Source organism: Linepithema humile, chromosome 7, assembly GCF_040581485.1.
Source record: "Linepithema humile isolate Giens D197 chromosome 7, Lhum_UNIL_v1.0, whole genome shotgun sequence".
Classification (NCBI taxonomy): domain Eukaryota; kingdom Metazoa; phylum Arthropoda; class Insecta; order Hymenoptera; family Formicidae; genus Linepithema; species Linepithema humile.
In genome coordinates this window covers 21,411,054-21,435,448 of record NC_090134.1, presented here as the reverse complement: position 1 = coordinate 21,435,448, position 24,395 = coordinate 21,411,054, and the positions used below count along the sequence as shown (strand labels likewise).

At 38.5% G+C, this 24,395-nt stretch overlaps 2 protein-coding genes and 1 long non-coding RNA gene across 13 annotated transcripts in view; 2 read left to right on the top strand and 1 right to left on the bottom strand.

Moving 5' to 3' along the window:
• Positions 1-1,084: 1,084 nt before the first annotated feature.
• Elp4 (Elongator complex protein 4) lies at positions 1,085-3,272 on the bottom strand. 3 transcript variants are annotated; one of them, XM_067358944.1, is made up of 5 exons: positions 2,923-3,272; positions 2,814-2,849; positions 1,703-2,322; positions 1,417-1,629; positions 1,085-1,327 (listed from the first exon to the last, which is right to left on the bottom strand). In XM_067358944.1, the coding sequence occupies exons 1-5, from the start codon at positions 3,041-3,043 to the stop codon at positions 1,214-1,216; spliced, it is 1,104 nt and encodes a 367-aa protein (XP_067215045.1). In that variant the 5' UTR covers positions 3,044-3,272; the 3' UTR covers positions 1,085-1,213. The 3 variants fall into 3 exon arrangements, with proteins under 3 accessions (XP_067215045.1, XP_012216333.1, XP_067215046.1); XM_012360910.2 differs by having other exon boundaries at positions 1,703-2,325; positions 2,923-3,256; XM_067358945.1 differs by having other exon boundaries at positions 1,703-2,271; positions 2,923-3,256.
• On the top strand, positions 3,155-7,506 carry LOC105668486 (uncharacterized). 9 transcript variants are annotated; one of them, XR_001100102.2, is made up of 9 exons: positions 3,155-3,169; positions 3,252-3,485; positions 3,803-3,963; positions 4,115-4,386; positions 4,466-4,738; positions 4,927-5,131; positions 5,716-5,924; positions 6,631-6,780; positions 7,073-7,506. It is a non-coding gene; the product is annotated as an uncharacterized lncRNA (long non-coding RNA). The 9 variants fall into 9 exon arrangements; XR_001100103.2 differs by having other exon boundaries at positions 5,713-5,924; XR_010891188.1 differs by having other exon boundaries at positions 3,252-3,412; positions 4,927-5,924.
• A 1,720-nt stretch (positions 7,507-9,226) lies between these two features.
• The window catches only part of mam (mastermind), a 146,293-nt gene continuing 131,124 nt past the window's right edge, over positions 9,227-24,395 (top strand). The window contains exon 1 of the mRNA XM_067358946.1: positions 9,227-11,377. Coding sequence (XP_067215047.1) covers positions 10,859-11,377 — 519 coding nt within the window. The 5' untranslated portion in view covers positions 9,227-10,858. The remainder of the gene's footprint in view (positions 11,378-24,395) is intronic.

Below are 24,395 nucleotides of genomic sequence, written 5' to 3'. Positions count from 1 at the left end.
AAATTTCACTAAAATTTATTTATTATCCGTATAATATATACGTATTACCTTATATTATATCCTCGCATATTTTACCGATCGCCGAGGATTAGAAGTGACAGAAGAACTTCAACTCCGCATCAATCGTCCACGTGAATTGCCTCTTCTAACCCTTTAAACGATTGATCACACTCCGTGATGCAAAATGTATGCAAAATATCTCGAAATTGCTAACAGTGTGATCAATCGCTGAGAGATTAAAAAAAAAAGAAAGTTTGCGTGGACTCGAAATCTTCTGTTACCTTTAATCTCTCAGCGATTGATTATACGCGAGGAACATCTCTAATTTGTAGATAGCTCACGTGGACTTAAAATTTTTCACCCTCAAAACTCAATTACGTCACGCATAATTAACCCACCGACGAATGACAGCTGCATATTGCATGTGAACTCCGCATGTTGGCTTTTCCGATTACAATTTCGCAAGTGTCCTGCAGGACTGTGCAAGACTAAAGACGAAATTGGGCCGAAATGTTTTATTACTTTGTATCTTTTGAAAATAAGATAATGTTTGTTTTGCGCTCTGATATCTGTTGATTTTTATAATCTTTGTTCTGTTAATATTTTTTTATTGTTACGCAACTATACGATAGTCGCACGTCATTTTTGCGTGATCTTTTACGATACTAGAAAATAACAAAACACATTCTAATTTAATTATGTATTCGTCATATAAATTTTTTCAAAATTGTATTCCTATAATGCAAAAAAGGTTTGCAGGTTGAGCCCATATATCGCGGTAAAAAGATATTTTATGCGCATTATTGTAAGTGTGCACGAAGCCTATCTCCTCTTGTCTACATTAATTCAGCCACCACTCCAAGCACTTCCCGTTAAATGGAATAGCCACAACCCAGTACGTAAAAATTCTGGCTTACTACTTGCAGGTACAAAACAAAATCGTAAAACATGTTTCGTAGTAAAATTAGGTTAATGATAAGGAATAATGAGAAATAAAAATGAGATAATCGAAATAATTAATATATAACTATAAATAATACTATAGCTACCATTATAAAATACAGCAGGTGAATAAAACACAATGTGAAATTGATAAAAATATATATTATTAAAATTGAATTTTATAAAAAATTCATGTAAGCTTATATAATTTGCTATATCGTAATTTATGTAAATACATGATGCAATACATTTATCATAATTCATGTAAATACTAGAAATCTAGTATACTTTTATGAGATCCACTCGTGCATCCAATGGTGGGTGCTATTGCTTCATCTTGCTCACGTTGTGCTGTGTCCTCGAATTCCGGTGGTAAATGTAGAACCTGACAACAAATAATTATCAAAATTCATACCAATTCATACTAATGAAACAGAAATATGAAAAGTAAAGAAAATTATGAAATCAACTAACTTCTATGATGAATTTTTTACGACGTAATTTAAATGCTAAATCTCTGAATTCTAGACAGTGAGGTGTCAAGGTATTTAAAGCGGGTAATTTCTTGATATGCAAAAGACCATGATAATCTTTGAATAACGGATTGGTTTCCTTCGCAGATCCCGCAAATGATTCTAATCTGATTGCTATGTCTGATATATGTTCAATTCTCTCAACAAAAGCATCCTGGAAAATATGTAAGTTGTTAATAACACATATAAGTTGGCAAATGTAACAGAAATATATTCTCATAACTTACAGTGTTGTCGAAATTATTTACTGGAGTAGTTATTATGCCGACCGCGTATGAATTCCTTAGAAGTGCTCGAAAGCAGTATAAAAATTTTAATAAATCATGATTTGACGATGTTTCTGTGTCAGAAAGCCATAATCTTGATCCCAAACAGTGAATAGCGATTCTTAAAATCCTTTTCTTGTCTGGCGTATCAGAAATAAAATATTGACCATCACGTAAAATTTCTTGAATGGTACGTAATAAGTCAGTGTAAGCAGTATTTTCAAATATATTGTTCTGCTCCTGCAGATTACTTTCATGCCACTGTTTAATATCTGCGTGTTCCAAAAGATCCGGTTGCATTGATTTTGTAAGATCATAGAAATGACCAAATGTATGATCTTCTGCGGGAGATGAATCCACCAATTTCATATTCTGATATCTCCAAGCAATTTTCATTTGTTCATTTCCATTATCTACAGTTTTTGTATGGCATTCTGAGTCGTTTATAACTGCAGGCAATTCAGACATAAATTGAGATGGTTGATGATCTTGTGATGCTATTAATATAGGCTGAGAGGTAACTACTCCTTCTGCCATGAAATATTTGAATATAATTTTAGCATATAATCCATACTTATCTTCTTCTGTAAGCATAAATATTTTATTAATTATATTTGTGCAACTTATATAACACAGAATGAAAAATTTGACGCTCAAACTGCTAGGGATAATAGAAGAGACCAAAACAAATGTTTTTTGTTAAACAACCATGGATCTAAAATTGGCATGGAGCAACAAGTCAACCTGCTCAGATAATTCATAAGAGATTGTTGAAGATTGTTAGGTGTGATTGGGGATGAAACAATATTACATTTTGCATTAATTTATTATGAATTTAACTACAGCAGAGACTGAAACAAATATTTTATGTTACATTATTATGGATCTGAAATATCTTATGAATTATTTGAGCAGGTTGACTAGTCACTCCATGCCAGTTTCAAACCCAGATGGTTGTTTAACAAAAAAACATTTGTTTTGATCTCTTCTGTTACCCCCAGCAGTTTGGGTATCGAATTTTTCAACACCCAATGTATAACATTATTTAGAGAACCAATTTTAGAATACATACCAATTAGAAATATTGAACCAATAGGTAAACCTCCACCTAAAAAATGATAAATATTTTTAAAATCTAGGAAAATTGTAATTCTAAAAAAATATAACATGTGCACACTAACCTATTATATTGTCTAAAGCAGGTATTCCTGTTGAGATAAGCAACTGTGCATTTTTTACAGACGGTTTTGTGCCTGGTATTGTTGGAAATTTAGATTTAGTTTTTGTCGCGTTTGAAGCCATTTAAATATTATTGAGTGTAATGTTTAATTATCATTTGTACACCCAAATATAAAACTACTTATAAAATTAACAAAATGATTGCCACTTTTATAATAGCAGAAATGTTTTCTAATTAATTTTTATTCGGCACGTATTCACAGTGAATATATATAATAATTATTATAATAAATTATCGTATTCGTTAAATAATGAACTGTTTATGTTTTAGGTTAGATTAACCTAAAATATGGAATGTTGTGATCTTCCAACTGCAATACCATTCGAACAGCATCTCATCAGTAGTATCAGCGATCGAAGCGCCTATATTTTATGTCGCGCTTATAAAACTGATAAAATCATTTAAATTGTTCATTGTTTGACAACAAGAGTGTGAGTTCGAAAGTGTAACTTCAATTAATTCGTTTCGTACTCAGACATTGCTGGCCAAGAATCATATTGAATGGTATAATTCGCTATACATTAACTCATTCTAAACTTTGAATGACAATCTTGTTTAAGAAACATAACCTGATTTATTATGAATTTGTTTAACAAATAACGCTTTTGCACAATGGTTTTATTTTATCCATATTTTGACAGTATTCTACATTTTGTCTTTATATGATTATAATGAACTGTTGTTTACTCATGAGCCATAACCTTGCTGGCAGTCTTGACTGAAAATTTAATGTTAACCGTTATTTCGATAAAAATATAGTCTTGTATGTCACTTTGGAAAACAAGCACAAAAAATATATATATAATTCTTATTTAAAATAGGTAAATTCAGAACTAATGCCATTTATCACTATCGACTCTTACGTTGCAAAGTAGATCTTTTGTGATGAATTCAACTTGGTCTTACATCCCTTGATGAAATCAGGGAATACACCAGGCAGTAGTTACACAACGTGGCAATTTAATTTTAAATTTAATTTACAGTAAGTTTGTATTATTAACTTTTGTACTTAATTGGTCACATACTTTTTAGAAACATTAAGTTGTTAAAATAATTATATGTAACATTCAGAATTTTATTACCTTTTTTTTAGCCCTTTTTGTAATAAGACATGTACGTTTTATTGTTGCTAGTGAAGACATGTATGCACAGAATAGTATAGACATGCTACAAAATAGTGATATACAGTTCAAGAAACATGGAGAGGAAGGCATCGACCCTTTAAAGTTTGCAGAACTATTGATGACATCGGGAATTATTCTTGTTGATGGCATAAAATGGTTGTCATTTCATTCTGGTTACGACTTTGATTATTTACTGAAACTCACTGATCAAAAATTGCCAGGAAGAAAGTGAATTTTTCAAATTCCTTAGGAAATACTTTCCAACAATATATGATGTAAAAGTAAGTACAATCACGTAAGAAAAAATAAAACTAATTAGAAATATATGAGATTTTATAATTTATATTACTTTATACACAGTACCTCATAAAATCATGCAAGACACATGTTACAAAATAGTAGTATATAGTTCAAGAGACATGAAGGCATCGATTTAGAGTTTGCAGAGCTATTGACATTGGAAATTATTCTTCGGAAATTTCATAGATGACATATCGGAGAAACACAACAAATTTAAATGTTACAAGATGGGTTTGAAAACATGCTTGTTATTTCTTCTCGCTGCCTTCAGCATACTCTCTCTAATACATGCGACAACAGCAAACCCACGAAATAAAATAATCATTTACAAACGTAAGTGCTTTTTTCACATTAAACACAGTAATCTTTTACATTTGTTTTTACAATATATTTGACATAAATTGTAAAATTTGAATTATTTAAAATGTACATATTTTAATTACAATTTTTATCTATTATTTATAAGGATTGTTAGGTTTTTTATTATACTTAATTTGATGTGTATTATATCATTTTTACAGCATGGTGGTGCGATTATGATTATGACATGGGTCCTTGCACTCACTTTCAAGCGAAATATTATTACGACAAAGTAAAAAATGAATGTAGAATGTTTGTGTGGGGAGGTTGTAATGGGAATGCTAACAAATTCGATGACGAACGCTTGTGCCGAAAAGTTTGCCTTCTGCCGAAAAATGCACCTCCAAACGGTTTTTAAATGAAAATGTAAGACTATGAATTTCTGATCAGATTCTCTTACAAATTTTTAATTTTTATAAGAACTAACTATAACAAAATTAAATTATCCCTTGAAATATATATGCAACAGAAACTAAATATTTTTTGTTTTATTTTTTTTATTATATGTTATTTATTTTACCACATATTGAATATATAATACTATGTACAATAAGTTAATAACATCAGAACAGAATAATCAATGTTTCTTATTATAGTGATGTAATTTTTAAAATATATCCTATTCATTTTATATAAATTGGGCACAGTTAGCGTTCCAAGATTTATAGACGAAATTAGATGTAAAAACTGCGAAATTTAATTCGTTCATTCGTTCATCATTTTAATCCGTTCAAAGCAAACTATAAAGTTCGGTCTTAAAGTTGAAACAATACTTATAAATAAAATAAATGATTCTTATTTCGGGATTTGCGAAATTATTCAAAAAGAAAATAATACGAAATGTATAATATCACTGCGATATTATTGAATTATTGAACAATATATGTTTACTTTATGATGAGTGTACGGTTCGGAATATATTCGCAATTTATCAGCCACCTTATTAGCAGACAATGCGCAGGCTCTGTGTACGGTTATAAAGGGAAGATTTCGGAATCGACGAAGAATCGATCGCGATCCTCCATGCTGTTGTTCTTTGGCCAACTACAGTAACAGACGTCTCTTGAACTCGCGATTTCCTTATGCATATACGATTAGGTGAGGAATTTAACCATATTGAACTCGATTCTTCTTGGGAAGAGAAATCTATTGGAACTTGGTAAGTGACCTTCACTTTTATCATAACATTAAATTTACTTTCACTATTTAGAGTTGAAAAATTGTTTAAACGATTCTTATTTTACCATTTTTCCAGCAACTTTCTTTATTATATGCATTTTTGAGAAAAGTAAAACAGATGAGATCGAGAGAATTTATTTTAATAAATATTACATTTCCAGCAAGGTTCGATTTAATGGGTGATAAATTTTATAAGCAAATCTTATGCATTAACGATTTCTTTCGTCAAAGTGCAGTGTTTAAAACTCATACACGCAATCGTAATTATAACGCAAAAGTTTTTCATACTATGATTAACTCATTTTAATCGTGACGGGACCAAATTATGTAAAATTTTGCGACGCTTTTTTGCATAGTAAACGTATCAAAGGAATAATCGTTATTATTTTACAATGTTATTCACATTTTTTCTATAAAGCTATATTTCTTTTTCTTTTATTATATGCATGCATGTGATACATAATGAACAGTGCTGATTTTACGATTTAAAATTATTGTAAAGAACAGATAAATTATATTATCTATTGAAACAACTATAAATTTGTGTACATAATCGTGCACATAAATCAGATTAGATTTTATGATTTACTTGTTTAAACATTAATCTTTTATATATGATGATATGACCACATTAAATTTATGGAATTTTAGATCAGTATAGTAATTATTGATAATAAAATTTTCAGAGAAGGAGATATTATATTGGTCAAACATAACTGCTAGAAATTCAATCAAGACAACGCGTAAGAAGATGGGTGCCAAAACATACTTGTTATTCGTACTTGTTATCTTCAGCATGTTGACACAGAAGTTATTAGCCCAACTCTTACCAGATCGTAAGTATTTTATTCTCTGACATTGAACACGCACAGTAATTTTTTATTATATTTGCTATTATTATACTTTTCATATAATTTGGAGAACTCAAATCGTTATATATATAATAATTATTTATTGCATATATTTAATTATCATAAATTAGTAAGTCGCAAAAATATGAAGTTGTCAATTTAATTTTACCGTAATGATAGAATAGATATTTTACTTTATATAAATTGATATGTATTTTTCTATAGTTTACTGCATAAGTTGTGATTTAAGTTTCTGCAATGTATATCTTTTTTACAGTTTGTCTCAAGGATATTGATCTTGGTGATTGCACCCATGAGTACCCAAGATGGTGGTTTAATAAAACTTCGGGAAATTGTGAAACTTTTCATTATAGTGGTTGCGGAGGAAATGACAATAATTTTATAGAATATGGAGATTGCTGTAATACTTGTAAATATGTAACAACCACAGCTGAGCCTTGCTTATGGAATATGTGCAATGTTAATTATTAAATTTTTTTAATGTTTGAGAGTTTTTCATATTTTGATATGTAAATTGCATTTGTAATAGTTTAGTATTGAATTGAAATAGAAATACTAAATGAAAGACTGTGAAGTCTTTATAAAATACTTATAAAAGTTTTATTTTTACAATAAATGACTGTAATAAAATGAAATGTACAGATATATGTATAAAATGTATAAGAATATATATGTATATATGAATAAGAACTTCTTAATTTATTATTTTTTATCTTTTTCGCTACATTGAACATATAATGCTACGTACAATAATTTAATAACATTAAAGCATGTAATAATTTAACATTATAAAACATAATCAGTGTTCATTGAAATATTTTTTTGATTTAAAAAATATCATATGAATTTGCCATAATTGTGCTAAATTATTATCAGAATTATTACAAAAAACATGCGATAGAAGTGTTGTATTCTTTTTTTATATTTAGATATTTAATATATTGTAAAAGTTTGATGTGCTTTTTAAATATGTAAGGTAAATAGAAAACAATTTTAAATAAGAATAAAATTTTAGATTTTCCTAACTTTATTTATTATTTATGAGTAGATAAATCTTATAATAACTTGATGTTAAGTAAATTGTATTTTTATGATGTCAAAAAGATCTACACGCGGCGCAATACACCTGTCATCAGTCGTGCTGGCAAAGAATAACACATGTATTCTGTGGATGAGCTGTAGAATGTAGAGTGCAACGAGATATTACTTTACCTTATAATTTTTCTTGTATCTTTTTATAATAATATTTATAATTGTTCGTGCAATTTGATCAAATATTTTATAGCCTTTCTATCTACTATGCTTTTATTATTTAATAATTTAGTGAAAATTATTTTAATAAGTTTTTATCACCAACATGGTTGAACAATATGAAATAATACAATTAAATAATGACAGGTAGCAGTACTTAGAACGCCAAACAAGATGATTGAAAATCACGATTCCTTCTCACTCAGAAATTCACTCTCCGCGCCTATAGTCCTGGCTTATACTCCGTCCTTCAGATTCGAACAGAATACCATCAGGATTGCCACTTGCAGCTTCTACTTTCACCGGATGAGGGCGCCACATTGGACCGTCATCGGCGGTCGAGATTTATTGCAGTTTGTTGTATTGTCACCAGAGTGCGACTGTGTTACGGCGGCAGTAATTATGGTTTACCACCGTTTGAACGATACATGCTACCGTTCAACCTACGCGCAGTTCTGTTAATGGCATCGCGCGTTAGCTAGCAACAATCCTGAGCGCGGTGTTATGCGGCTCCGTTTCGTCGCCGGGTGCGACGCGCGCGAGCATCCGTGTGACCGAAACAGAAGAACGGAAGAAAGTCATCGCGACGACGCCTCAGCGTAGTAACAGAGAGCGCGCGCGCTTGCGTGTATGCGATACTCCAAAAGTAAGGTTATGCAACTGTTAGTACGAACGCTCGCGCGGCGCGTTTGATACCAACGCTCAATGATATGTCATTCATCGCAACGATCGTGTGGGTCGGCTTGTGCGTGCGCCAGTAAACGAACATCCGTGTGCGACAAACTATATACGTGGAGCTGTGTGTGCACAATTGTGTTGTGTGAAAAACATTTCACATGAATCGACCGGCCAATTTTTTAAATTGCCAACGATACTTCGCAACAATGGCACGAAAATGACTTTGACGAACTTCAAAATATTTACCGCAAGCGAGTGTATTGACTTTTGCTCCAAAACATTGAGAATCGATTTCGAAGCGCTCGATCTTGAAAGGGCAAAGTGAGAGCGTATGCATTCAAATTGAAACGAATTGTGCGAAGCTAACTTCAATGAATCGAAGTATGTAGAAAAGACATTGATAGAGGAAATTGTATAAGGAGAAATATCGCAAACGCTCGAAGAAGAGGAAGACAGACATAGAGGTAAGCTCAAAAAACATAAAAAATTTGACTCGTCTCGCGCGCACATTAGACTTGAAATTACGACTCGCGGCGAATGCGCGAAGAAGTAACTCGGCCGAACATTGCAACTACTCGTTCGTGTTTTTCTCCCCGCTACTGTCCCCTAGTGCCGTCTCCTTCCCTCCCTGCCTCGCTCGCTTTCTCTCTCCTTCGCAAGCCTTCTCCTCCCCCCCCCCCAACCACCTCCTTCATCATCATATATTTCCTTCTCGTTCTGTCCGGTGGGCGGCGTCTCAGTTCCGCGCAACGGTGCCGTTTGACGACCTCCCGCTCCCACCCGCTCTCTTTTCTTCTCTTTCTCCGCGGCAGCACGCTGCCCTCGCTCAACTACCTGTTGTGACGTCCAGCGTACTCGACGCACCGGGCAAATTCGCGGTAAATACGTAGCGTCGTGCCGGCGTTTATTTAGTAGGTTTCTTCCGATTAACGAACGATCGTTGAACGCGAGACGCGGTATACGCGTTGATCGAAGAGATATTATATCGAACGCGTCTTGCGCGCTGTCCAGAAAGTTTTCGACAACGAAACTCGCCGCGTCGCAACGACTGCCACGGTGAAGGAGATCTCGATTGTGAAGCCGCGAAAGGCGGCTTGTGTCGCGGGCTCTGCTCCCCCTCCACGACGGAGACTAGCACGAGGAAGCGAGAGAGAGAGAGGAGCGAAAGAGGGAGAAAGAGAGTAAGCAGGACAGCACGCGCGTACGCGAGATGGAGAGAGAAGGAGTCGACGAGAGAAAGGACTCAGGCGGGCTCCTATCAAGAAGTTAGTCGCGCGCGGCGAACCTTCCGTCCCACCATCCGAATGTAGCGCCGAACATAGCTGTGAATGCAGCAGCTGCCTGTCGAGCGATGGCGGCGCGATAATCGCAATCGTGTAGTTTCGAAATATATCGAAGAAAGAGAAACAGGAGTTTGGAGAGCGGGACGACGACGTGCGAAACGACGTGCGCACCATCGCGCGCGGTCACGTGGATCGCGAACAAAAGGCGGAACGCGTCGCATTCATTGACGAGTCGTCGCGTCGACGCCGCGCGCCGGTGGCATCGTGTTATGTAGCGGGAGTTCGCGCGTTCCGCCGTTTGCCCGAGTATTTGCATCGCGTGTGTATAAACAGACTCTACCGTAACGACATCATAATATAAGGTGATTAAGGGCAATCTCATGTGTTTTCAGCATCGCAACAAGTACATCGTTCTCGAAGAAGAGCGTCTACAGTTGCGAGAGAAGGTGCGAGAGACGTTTTCGCTGCGAAAGTATACTTAAAGCATCGAGGCAAGTGCGTATCCCCTTCCCCCCCCCCCCCACCTCCCCGCCGTCGCATCGTTTGTGAAACAAGTGTCTGAAACCGCGAGAGACAGAACATCGATCTTGACCGCGGTCAAGTCCGGCCCCCGGGGGTCCCGCGAGCGCGGCCAGATGCTTTCTTGTCGGAAGTCGGATGTGATCATCGGCAGACCAACGGGGTGGATGCGGAGGATGCTCGACGCGCAGCTAGCGGCGAAGTGGCCGGAGGAAGACGTGGTCGCGCGGCGAACAGCGCGCGTAAACATCAACCACCTCGGTGGCAATCATTAAGAACTGGCTTATCCTGCGGTGGATTTAGGGGGCTGTATGGAGGCTGGGGGGCTCCTGCCCCGTCAGCCCCCGCAAGGCCCCCCCGGCGTCGCCCCCGGTAACATCAACGTGTGCGCGGGCCAGGGTCCGAACGGGCACGCCGGAAACGTCCTTGGTCAATCAGCGGCCGCCCTCCACGATTTGAACGCGGCCGGTCAGCTGGGCTTAGCCGGCCAGCAACAGCTACACCAACTGCAGCAGCAGCATCAACAACATCAAGCGCAGCAGCAGCAACAACAACAACAGCAAATGGGCCAGGCACCCGGCATGGGTGAGGTTGTCACCCCGAAGAGGCAGGCGGTCGTGGACCGTCTGCGACGCAGGATCGAAGGTTACCGACGCAGGCAGATCGACTGCATCCCTAGATTCGATCAGAGCTTCAACGGATTGTGCGAGCAGAATATACAGGACACCCTCGTGCTGAAGCAACGTTTTCTCGAGAACAAGGCGAAGCGGCAGGCCAAGAAGACGGACAAGAAGCAGAACGATCCGGTCGGCCTCTCCAACGTTCACATGGTGAGTCTTCGATCTCTTTTATTCTTACATTATCTTATCCTCGTCATTTTATCGCATTTGTCTCGCCAAGCGGGCGTAGGCGCACCTACGCCGCTGTGAAAATTCGAACTTGTTATAAAGTCAATGGCTCTCTTTCCTTTCCCACCTCTCGTGGAGGTGGAAGCACGCCTGAGTAACGCTCCCCTCGTGTTTCGCGGCGAACGAAAAGCGCGGTATAAAATCAACCTGATGTAGCTACTGTAGTTGAGGTGACTCGGAAAACAAGCCTCTTAAGAAATAACGATCGATCCATAATGAAAAGAGTAGTCTTTATTTTGAATATCTTTACTCGTTATTTGAATTCAGGAGCATTATAAAAGTAACACTCGAGATATCAAAGTATCCGAATATTGATAACAGTCCAAATCGAATCGGTAGTTTACGCGAAAATGCGAATGCTCACCAGATCGGAAGATGACTGCTAAAGATAAGCAGTTGTGTGAGATTAGCTCACTTTATATATATTTTTTCACGCAGCGATATTCTTTGAGAAATCTATCTATAAAAAATTGCTTTGTTTTACTGCAACACAACATATAATTATAAACCAGAAATAGTTTATAAATAGCCAAGTTCCTTGTATAATTTTTATTAATAAAGTCAAGATAAATTTTTATTTCAAGTACGAAGTATCGAGACTGGTTATTTTAAATAGAATTTTATTTTCAAGGAAATAATTGTTGGTTCAACAAATATGACTGAATTAGAAAGGACTTTTTTAAAACTTTATTAGGAATAGAATAAGAGAGACTTGAGAATTTTTTTTTATTTAGCTGTGCCAATTAATCGCGCTTCTATTGTGCTTGTCGAATAAATCGATTAATTTAACGTGGAAATAGAGACGGAACAGGTGGACACGGGAATCGTTAAGGTCGTAGGTCGCGCCCGCGCTAGTTGCCCGTAGGCGTTCAATTCGCGACGTTCCTGCGTTAACCTTGGCTTTACGTCAATGCAGAGGCGTTCTTACGCTCCTTGCTACGCGTAACGTCATTGTCACGAACATTCCACGCAAACTGTTTTACGTAAAAACCTTTGCATGCTGTGTGCAATCTATACAAATATTATTTTTTTCCACAAAAAAATCCGAATACTATTTGCTCGCGATTAAATTAAAAATTTTATTCAATACGCATTGGTTTGATTATTTCTCTAGTTTTTCAAAATAGATTTTCAAGCTTCAGGAAATATTTTATTTTAGCAATTGTAAAAAAATTAAATAATATTTCATTTAAGAAACATTTGCGAATAAATACTTGTTAAAAAAGAGAGATCAAGATTTAGCTTATGCGTCTTGAAAATTAATCAGCAATTAAATGAATGTACGAACGTATTAAAAATATAAATAATACAACATGTCTTGAGTTCACTGAACTGATCGCTTATTTTTAAATCGTTTTAAAATCCAAAACTTAAAATAGTTTGTTGTGGAAGAGATTAATAACTCGGCAGATAACTCGACTATGATGAAACATCTTGTTTTGTTTGCCATAATTATTACGTTGTCAACATACAAGCATCCGATATTAAGTAGTATGCGAACGTCACCGGGGTGCACTTTATAAATGTTGCGTGCGGCGCAAAGATGAACGATAACAACTTCTCCTGTGGATGACGTCGGGTCATCGGTGTAGCGTATATGTAACGTGACGTATACGCGTTCGTCCTACGAATCGCCTTCAGCCGTAAAGGTGATAGGTAACACACTCGCGCCACACGAAACTATTACCAAGTTGATATAATTAACTCACATGCTTGTTGGAAAGACTCGCTGTGATATATAAAAGACAAAGAGATTGGGAGTCAATTAACCGAGAAGTTGATGCAAAAGTTCGAAATGCTTTCTCGCAAGAAATTGGCAATATGTCCGTCTTGGATGTTATTTCTTTCGTTCATATTAATGAAAGAATTAATTTTATAACAGAGAACTGTTGGTTGTTTCAAAGTTAGATTAACAAGCGTTATTTTTCTTAAGAAAAATATTTTATATTTATCTTTCTTAGTTTTTCTTAATTAATTTTATCAGAGTTTGCTTACTTTGTCATATCTCCTTTTGATATGTAGATTTTTTTATTAGCAATTATAACAGAATTAAGATAACTATGAAATGAAGAACCTAATTTTTTATCACAGGCCTTTTTCATTATTTTATTATTGCTGCAATTTTCACAAGTTTAACTCAAGTATATTTAAGACTAAGACAAGTATATTTAATCAATGCAAAATCATTTTGTCGGTCGAGCTCGGAAAACAAAGCCGCGCAACCGTAACGCGTTGTTTCGATGCTCCGGTCTCGCGATATCAGCCGATTGATAGCGCGTTATCGCACGGCGAACGCGAACGGAGACGAAGGAGCACGAGCGGGTGGTCGTGTGAGGCGGGGGGGAAATCGACAGGAAACATCCGACGCAGGGTGTAACAGAAATCGCGTACTCGCGCAATCTCACCTTTTCATCTTTTTTATTTTTCTTATTTTCGCGCACGTGTCCAGATCTCACGGCGCGTATAACTGCGTATCTCGCGTTGCGCTCATTCATAATCTTGGCGTAACACCGTCGGCACGCCGCGAACAATAGGGCGCGTGAACGCGGCGGGCCGCCACGACGCGGAGGAAAGCTGTGGGAATCGCGATTTCCGCCGAGAAGCTAGCCGCGGTGAACCAGATCCTGAACATAGGCCGTTCTTTCTATTCGGTACTCGATCCGCCTGCTCCTGATTTATCTGCTGAAGACAAACATTATATAAAGACCTCTGGTCTAGAGTTTGACGAAAATTTCCCTCACGGAACTGTTAATAACATATCGAATTTGCGTTTGAATTTAAATAATAAATACGCATTATAACAAGAAGTTATCGTACACGAAAAATCCAGAAATCATCGAGCAAAATTCGTACAGTTGTATCTGTATAGTTTTTAAACTTAAATAGAACTCGAATTACTTAAAGCTGATAAGCAAACGACGTTTTAAATAACAGTATTTTAATATAACAGAGTTTCTACACTGAATACGTGGCAACTGGTTTCTGATAATTGAACTTGTCTTAATATTTTCTGTGTATTACAAAAAGATAATGTACGTAATTCAATGTTTGTTGACAAATGAGATTCCGAACGCGCGCGACCACCACGGAATTGGTTTGTTATTTGGCTCGTCCTTACTCAAAGTCGTCCGATGCCACGTGTGATACGCGTTAGACAGAGACACGGCACAAAGAATGTCAGTCGACTAGAATCGGCGTTAGTAGTGTTCAATCGGCAAACGTTACGGGATGGTCGCGCGACCGAACGATCGGTGCGGTGCGGTGTATGCTCGAGAGAAACTCGAGGTTATTTGTTCGCGTTCATTCTTATCTGACGCTACCTCGGGAGTGACTCACTTGCTGAACGGCGAACGAGACCGGCGAGATCAGTCGCAGTGGCGCTCATTCCGAAGAACGAGACGTTGTTTTGATCGCACTTCTACCTCGAAGGTGCTCAACAAGTAGCTAACAGGTCTTGACATATTTTATTATAAAGCATTATTTTACGATGACATACATTGATTTATCGAAGGAACAGAGAGTCCAACTGAATAATTCAATTCATCCACAGAACATTGATCAATGCTAATTTTATAAAATTAATTTAATTTTTATTTTTATAGAATATGAAATATTTTTGATATTTTTCTGCTATCGCAATAGGTATTTTTTATCTTTTAATTCTATTAATTTTAAATGTCGAACTCACATTGTTATGTTTGTATGAAAACTGACGATGAAATCAGTATGTTTGTAGCGTGACATAATTGGATTCTAAAGGATTTAGAAAAGGATTGTTTTTCTTTGAATTTCACTTTCGGGTATCCTCACTAAAAATAGGTTCTTGAGGAACTAATGTGAGTCAATCCACATGCCAAACCATTGTATTCGCTAACTTTCATTGTTACTGCACGAGAAAAAAAGAGTCTAAGAAACAGCTTTCGGTCTTTTAGTTATACCTTTCGATCGAACCAAACGACTGCAAGCCGTCGCGTTTCGTATGTCTAATATTACACGAAGTGGTCGCAAAGGATCACGCTGACCTAGTGGATAGTAATTTGTTTGGACCGGAGTATTTTTGTTAGCCGTTGCACGCGCGCGCTCATCCCTTTCTCATCGAAAGTGTTTCCCTTCAAGCCGATCGAGAGAACTCAACATTTTCAGCATGGTCATTATGCTGGCTCGACAACTCTCATTACGACCCATTAGTCGAACGCCCACCAACAATTTAGGACATAGCGTAGACCCGAGATACTAGGCATCTCGGTTATCTCGTCTACCGTGGTTATCGGTTCATAAGAATCGGATTTGTTGGACGATATTTTTACATTTTGCTTGGATCTGGTGTGACCGCTAAAAGCTAGGCGGGTCTAACCTTTTACACGTAGGATAGTCTCAAGGATGTCTCGCGTCCGCCTCTCGATTCTTTGCGCCGAAGGACACGGATCCCTTAATCAAAATTTACAGCCGCGGGTTATTTTATTAGCGAATTTATTTGTTTTAGACAAAATTTATTGCCGCAAATTTTTAAACCATCTGCCTTTAATCCAATCGATTTCTAGCAGAAACGAAGATTGAAGTAGACATAAAATGATCATATTTTTTCGTGATTATAACAGTAAAAAAGTTAAGTATGAGAATGTAATTAAAATTAATTCGGAGGCGTACAAAAAATAATGTATCTTTGAGAAATAAGACTAATTGTAAGTAATTACATGAAATGCATACGTTTAACGATTTTTTGATTCTACGAGAAAATTGTCGCAATTTCGCGGACGATGAGCACAGCCATGAAACGAAAGGGAAAGATGACGCCGCAAAAAAAAAATAAAAAACAGGCTAGTCGGACTTTCGTTCCACCTACGATTGCGAAGCGCGCGCCTCCGCCAAATCGGTATCGCTCAACCTTGAGCAACGAGTTGACAGGACGAAAAAAGATAGTAGACGGCCGTACCTGACGCTACCTCTCTCTATGTACACGATTTGCATAGCGCGTCCTCACGCGCGAGCACTGCCGATTGATCGAATCGCGCGCACCAGCGGTTCTCATAGCTTTATTCGCCAGCGATGACGAACGAAATTTCGTGGAATGCCATTCATGAATCATGAACACAGTCAGCGATAGCGATCAAGTATTATCATAACGGTCTGCAGAGATTTTTTGTTCACGTTGCATCTCTAAATCTGTTTTGCATTTCTTCTATTTTTCGATGTTGAGTGAAATTAATATGTAGCATTCTTCGTTTAATTTTATTTATTTAAAGAGTTTACGCACGAAAGATTCTTTTTATTCAAAATCTTGCACAGCAAAAAAATATAAATTTATATTTTTTAATGTCTTAAAAAGAGCATAGTTTGGCATGTCTTTAAGCGCAAATTATCTCAATCTGGCATAAAGATATAAAAGATTATAATCGAATCACTTATTTCAAAGAAACATTTGAATTGTGAAATTAATCTCTTATTTATTTTATCTGATAAAAGGATTACATAATTCTGAAAGAATATTCTAGTATATCATAACTAGTTGATTTATAAATTAATAACTCCACTTTCATATGTCGTTTACTGCACGATACGAAATTGTATCTTCAAGTATCTCGATAATCATGCGACATAATTTTAATGTAATCAGTAAGTTTTGTTCATAGGTGCGATAATGGCTTCACTTCGTGAACTTCGATAAAACCACAACGCCATCAGTGGCTCGCCGAAGCGTTATCTTTGTGAAATGCAGATTGCCTTGTATTCGATTCGCAGAATTTCAAGGCTACATCGGCCAACGCGGTGTTTGCGCGATAATCGGAATTGTGTATGCAAGCGAGAATTTCAATAGTGCTCAAGGAAGCGCTTCCAGGTATGAATTGTCGTCAGAAGGCACAAAAGTTCGTCCTGTCAATCAGAAAACGTTCTTAAAAAGTACGAATTAATATGCAGACGAGGTTGAAACTTCAAAGTGGTCACTTTGAAACACTGCTTAACGTTATCAATGTTATTACGTTTATTATCGTACCGTTGAAAGTATTCGGCATGTGGAACGCACGCATTCCTAACGTCCGGTAAAATCTTACGAATGTTTTAAGAAGCGTATCATTACGCTTAAACTGTAATTTACCGAAAATGGCCGGTTCAAGCGCGATAATAACCCTCGCCGTCATTGAATATCACGAGGAGAGACGCCGATCCATATTTTGGTTTGCAGTTTTGAAATCGTATTATAATACCGGGAGATAAAATGTAATGCGCATCGAACGCGTCATTAACTCGCGACTTTACGCACGCTATCTTGCTCGGACAAAAATAACGCTTTCGTCATGACAATCAATATGAAGTATTATTTTATAACTTTACATAAATCGTGATAAATCGTTTCATACATTTTGTCAGAACAATTTATATAAATCACTTTGTGCCATAACGCCATAATGATTTTTTAAACGCCAATGAAAATGCGAAGCAGTGGAAAAGCCGCGTCGGGAAAGCGACGTTTCCTCCGTGATTTCTTTGGTTCTAATTCTTTAATGAAAGCGAAGGTGTCGTTTCTGCGGGATTCGGGATGTATCGATGCGGCGTTACGCGATGAGATATGTAACGGGCTTTCTCGGAACGCCGGGGGCTGGAATTCGTGGCCGTGTTCCGACCACCCAAGCAGTTCCGCCGGACATACCAAGCGCGTCTCTCGGAACGAGTCGAACGCGCTTTCGCCCCGGCTTGATTATGTTTACGAGCGAATCGCAAGCGCGGTTATAATCACATTTACCGCGTAGCTGGTCCGGTGAACCGCGTGATCTCTCGAGGTGTGCACGTTGGCTATCTACATCGCCGGTGAAGGAGTACATCATAAAGCGAGAGTGGGGATAGTTATCATTCGTCGCGACGGTAAACTCCACTCAAATTTGTCTAAAAACGTTTAGAAGTAAAACGCTTGTTTTACAAACTGTTCCGAAATTAGCAAACATTTATTTTAATTTTAAATAAATAGAGATTATCGAGGAGTATTATATTATTTATATCTCTCTGCGCATTGGATAGGCATCTTGTGAGAATACTCGTTTAAAATAAATGTAAACAGAGTTCTATATTTATTCGCTTCTCACGGAGATTCCACGCGACATTTTAGAGTTGACAAAGGATCGTAATCACGGTTTCTATAAAATGAGATACGAATGGGGCCATCTTCGAAGGAGACCTTCCACCCTCGGTGTCCGTCGACCGTGACCGAAGCGCGAGGCAACACAAAAGCTTCGAAATGCATCCGCCATTCCGAGAATCGTTCGTCTCGCGAACGCTCGTGGGTCATTGGCGAGATCTCGAAAAACGGCGTGTGGCGTGCGTGTGTGCGTGGGTTCGGGCATCTCTCAGTTATTCGTGTTCGTCCGACGATCGTCACGAAGTGAACGACGAGTCCTTCTTTCTTCCGACCGGGTGACCTCTCTGACACATAATAAACGCACAGGAGCGAACCTTCCGGCGACGAAGCGTAGATACGAGCACGTCGGCTTTTCTAAAAACGTGCGTCTCTGCAGCGCTAAACACGACCAGACACACGTCGTCCTGCTCGATCTGTCGGCAACGTTCGAACGTCACATCGATCGGACCGAATCATAATGCTCGTCGAGACCGTTTGCTCCTTTACAGCTGCACTCCGACCAAATGGGGGGGTGTCACATTCCGGACGTATGACGCATACCGTCGAACGGCTTCGGGCGATCCCTTTTTTATGGCCTTGAGGCTTTCCAGATCCCGAGGTGTCTCGGGCACTGCTCGATTTTTATTACTCGGTATTTAACGGTTCGTTAATGATTTCAGCGCGTGTACGCGTCATTGACGATATCGTTACGGTATCTTTACAATCTGTTTTTTTTTCGTCCGTTTTCTATTATTATAAGTTTGTTTATGAGAATTTTATGTAGACTGAGATTTGTGTACTTTCAGTTTTATTCGAGATGCGAGCTTGAATATATTATATTTTATGAACTCTCGAAAAGCGCAGGGATCCATCCGACCCCATATTCATTCCATGAGTATCTTCTGCTGTTCACTCGCGGACACATGGCTCGGTTCTCGAGAGCGCGCGTAATGAGCGACAGGTTTAATCTGGCCGGTCACGTACAAGTTAGATGGCCCGCACGCCCGTGAATACAGTATCTCCGGTAAAGAGTCGAGAGACCGGTTTCTCTTAAAACGTAGACGGCGATTGGTTTACTTTGTCATCATTTTACTATGTCGTGGGCTTAGGCATATCCGAATGCAGGTGTCATTTGCATACGATTGCCGGCGATGGTCAAAACGCTGGTCACACACGAAAAGAAATATGGTCACTCTAGGCGGAGAGTGCGAGTCAGTTCTCCGAGAGATCGTACGAAGGAAATAAATGTTCCGCAATAAAGGACCGCGTTGCCGTCGACGTGTATAACGATTTACCGCGCCAGGTGCCGCGCGTTCTATCGCGGGACTTTCATTACCGCGCCTAGTGACGCACGTTTTAACGGTTTAAAAAAAAAAATATATGGAATCCATCGCACGTCGTGATGACGAAATGGATCACGCGTAGATGAAGTTACGGATACCGGCGGAATGCTGCGGCGTTGATGGCCGCGCCGCGCGCGTACGTCGCGAACATTTAACTCTAATTAGAAATCTCCAGCTCGACAATCACAAAACCGGACTCGGATAAAAATACGCGGAGCGTTAGCTGTCGTGCCGCAAGCGGAATTTCGATTGCGCGCTTTGAAAAACTTAACGTTGAATGTTAAGATTTCAAGCAATTCAGAAGTTCAACGTTTTTTCAAGCAATAGAAATGAAAAAATTAGTCGTAGCTCGACACGCGGAAGAGAAAAATAAGATTGGAGAATCGCTCCAAAGAATATTGAATGAGAAATAACAGAATACATATTATGGGACACCTTATACATGTATAATGTAATGCAATGCAGAAAAAATCATGGCGATTGACCATATGGCCGCGTCCCACAGTTCAGAAACTATCAGTTACGATTTCTCGACATAACGATGTCTATTCTCTATGTTGAAAAAGAACTGAACACTTATGTAGATAATGCAGTCTCAAATTCGAGCAGCTCAGCGTGAGTTCTTTGTCACGCGTGTTCGTGTTGTGTCCTGATAGAATCAAAGAGAGGAAGGAAGAGTATCGCTATTGTAGGGGATACCATCGGAATAATAATGCAATTGTCGTCCTGAATCCCAAATATATTCCTCGCTCTTTCGTCGTTTACAGTCGCGGATCTTATGCATGCAACACCCATGAAAATAAGCATATACAAGCAGAATGAAGCATTCATCTAATAATCTTCTCCGGCACATAATAATCCTTTGAAACTTGATTTATGCACAATTTGCACCAATTTACTTTTCAAATTATTATAGATAGCAAGATTATTCCTATTTATATTACACCTTTAATAATAAGATAAAACATTTGACAATAGTTTAATTTACTAAACTCATACGATATTCTATAATAGTTTTATAATAGTATTACGCATAATAGTACTATAATACTACAATACAACCAAACATTTGCGCAGCCGAGCTAAGCCACTTAGTACGAATATGGGTACTTAATACGCGTGCCAAAATAATCGTTATAAACAAGGCCAATATCCATATAAGCAGACGCTCATAGAGTCTATTAAACATTATGAAAGTATAATACATTGCCGGTTGAGTTGGATAATCCTACGTACGAGGTGAAAACTATCGACGATATGTACACGTTTGCCGGAGACTCATTAGCGATGTTAATAATTTAGCAGATCGAGAAACGCTCGACCACAAAGATATCGTTTTAATGATAAATAAGACTCGCCATTCCGCTCGCTGCTAAATGATTAATACTTGAAGAAGTAATACAGGCGCTGATATCGATCCGTTGTAGAGCGATAAATTCGTACATACTAATTTATTTATTAATCTTGTTTAAAAAATTATTTCTTTTTCGCGTTTCATCAGTTTAATTCTTTTGACATAGACATTTTATCAAATACATATGTAACGTTTGACGGTTCATTGAAATTAGACACAATGAAATTAGATTTCCATCGTCGTGGAAATTTTTTGCTTTTGAAAGATTAGTTTGCGATCGTTCACGCAGAAGCAACTCCTTTTCAACTTTTTACCGCAAGAAAAAGAATCGAGATCGGACAATGTAGAAATGCATATGTTGGGCAATTAGTTGCAAACTTCAAAGTTCTTCGCTTGCATACACACGTACAACACCCCCTATTGTCGCGCGGAGTCGAAACCGGGTCACTCGGCATAAAATTGCAACGCTTATTATTCCAGCATGAAAATCGCCGGTTTAATGAGTAACCCTCTGTGTTTCGGCAATATTTATAATCACGGTCACCGCGGCTTCCTTTCTTTTCACAATCGACGGCTTCGGTAAAACGGATATTGCGCAACGTTCATACGTTGCACATCCGTCGTCTTCAGCGAGTCCCCCGCGCTTTTGTGTGACTCGCACGGGAAACTTTCTCCGCTCTCTGTGGACGGCGTGACAAAGATTCGTGGCGAGAGACCCGCCGATAAACTCTGTACTGGATACAGTGTTAAAATATTAGAAGCTTAATCTCTCGAGTACATGTTCAAACGAATATGCGAGTATAAATAACTATTTAATTAGTAATTAATATAGCAAACATTCTATGCGTTATACAGATCTGAAGACGCGTTTCTTGTGATAAACATATCAACGTATCAACATGACCTAGTTTAGAGTTAATGAATTAAACGCTCGGGCGTATTTGGGACTCTACGCGACACGGCGACACTCGGAAACAACGTATCGATAAGGAGGGAGGGACACGAAGTCGGCACGAGTCGTCGCAAAAATATCCCCGTGTACAAGGCAGCGGCTTTCTGGCGCCGTATTCTTTTTCGCTACGACGCAATGCGTACAGAAGCCGCGCGATCGAGCCAAATGCGCGACTCGTACGTGCCTCTCGTTTACCAATTGCTGCGGAATCGCGCGTAGAGAGAGAGATATATATATATATGGAACGCGTGGAGGAGGTTGGAGGAGGGATTCAGTGGGATAGTCGTGTGTGCGTTTCGTGCGCACGTGCGCTCGTACGGCGCGCGGTGTATTTCATGCGATGCACTCTCTCGTTCGTTTCTCCGTTTCTGTTTTTCTCCCTTTCTCGCAAACAGATCGGCTCTCTCCCCTTCCTTCTCGCCCCGTCTCTCTTTTCCCCTTCGAATGCACGAGTACACGAATGCACACTTGCGCGCGTGTTTCTCTCTCTCGACACGCTTGCTTCTCTTCTGCTCGCTTTCCTTCTCCTTTGCCCTTGCTCTTCCTCCGAATGTGCCCTCGCTCGCTCGCACGCTCGCTCGTGCGCTTAGCGTGCGCGTGGAAGCGGTGCCACTCGTCCGTCGAGCGCCGCGCTGTTGCCGTCTCTTCGTCCCTCTTCTCCTCGGCGAGTACCTCGTGTCAGAGCTCCAGCTGAGTGTTCTGCAGCGGTTTTCAACTGCGTCTTATATAGCGATAGCGCGGACGGAATGGAGTGGAAGATAGGTACCGTTCTAAGTCACTTTCAGACAGGTTCTAAATGACAAGAATAGATGAACATACCTTTTTTTTTTTTTTGAACAAGTCTCCTCAAATGGCAGCAAATGATACAGAGACCCTGCGTCTTTCACTCTGCTGAATAATGTAAAAATAATTAATATAAACAAAGATCTAATTATAATTTAATAATAATAATGAGGACGATAACGACCATGGTCAATACTTAATTAAAAAATTGTTATAATTACATTATTATTATAATCTTTTTTTTTTTTTTTATTTTCTGTTTGACGTCAAAAACTTTCGTTGACTTGAATATGCGGCGTATATTTCCCATTATCCGCATGTTCCACTCTTCGACACGGTAACATGGTAGTTCGTCTTTCTTTTTTGTAAGTCAATGTTCGTTTTTGCTACGCTGGATATTATTAGATGCGAGTCGGGTTCGACTCCGCGCGTTATATTGCGTTAACGAGATTGTCAGAATTTCCATTCGATCCCCTGGATTGAGCTTATCTCGAGCGCGTTATCCATCCTTAATTGCAAACGCGCGATCTCCTTTTTTTTTGGTCGGTGCAATATATCATCTATCTATTTCCAATCTCTCTTCGTAGAATTCAGATTAAAATTTTTGATTAGGCGAATTTGATTAAATTCTATTTTTCTTATGTTCTTTATGCTTGCACTCCGAACACTTTCGTCAACTTTTCCTCGTGTTGCATAGTATGTATCGCACGATCCACTCACCGATTGCATAAGTCTGCTCGATTGTCTTGCGAGATCTGTGATAAAAGTGCTGAATGAAATATGGGTCGTCGAATACTGAAGACTGTTCGTTAGGATTTTACTTGCGCCGCTTAGCGATAAACTTTATCCAAGCTAAAACGCATTTTGTTGTCTTAACAGAATCTGTATCTTGAGACATATATATGAGAAATATATTTTCTACATTATGTAATGCGATTGTGTAATACCGATAATTTTCGCGTTGCGATACGCGTAGAATTGAGTTTACCACTAAAGGTCTACTGCTGATATCTACACTATATGTATCACAACATGAAATTACCGTTGACCTAGTTTTTGGTTTTTACGTTCCCGGCTCGCGACGTTGTCTCCCGCGATAGGCGGTCTTAAAGTTGGCGAAACGAGGTTAAACCACCATACAAAAGCCGCGCTCATAACCATATGGTGTCTGCGGCAATGTTTTACGCTTGGGGTAGGGTTGCGCGGCATCGTATAGTTATGGTTCACATGGTAGCGAATACCGTACCGACGTACCTTCGTAGCATCCTACCGATGGATAAGGTAGCTAACGAGGGGATGATAGAAGAAAGAAAACAAGGTTTCATAGTACGGGGGCTGCTGGCTTGGCAGTGGTCCTCAAATCGTGCTGCTATTGATTTCTTTCTGACTCTCAAAAACGG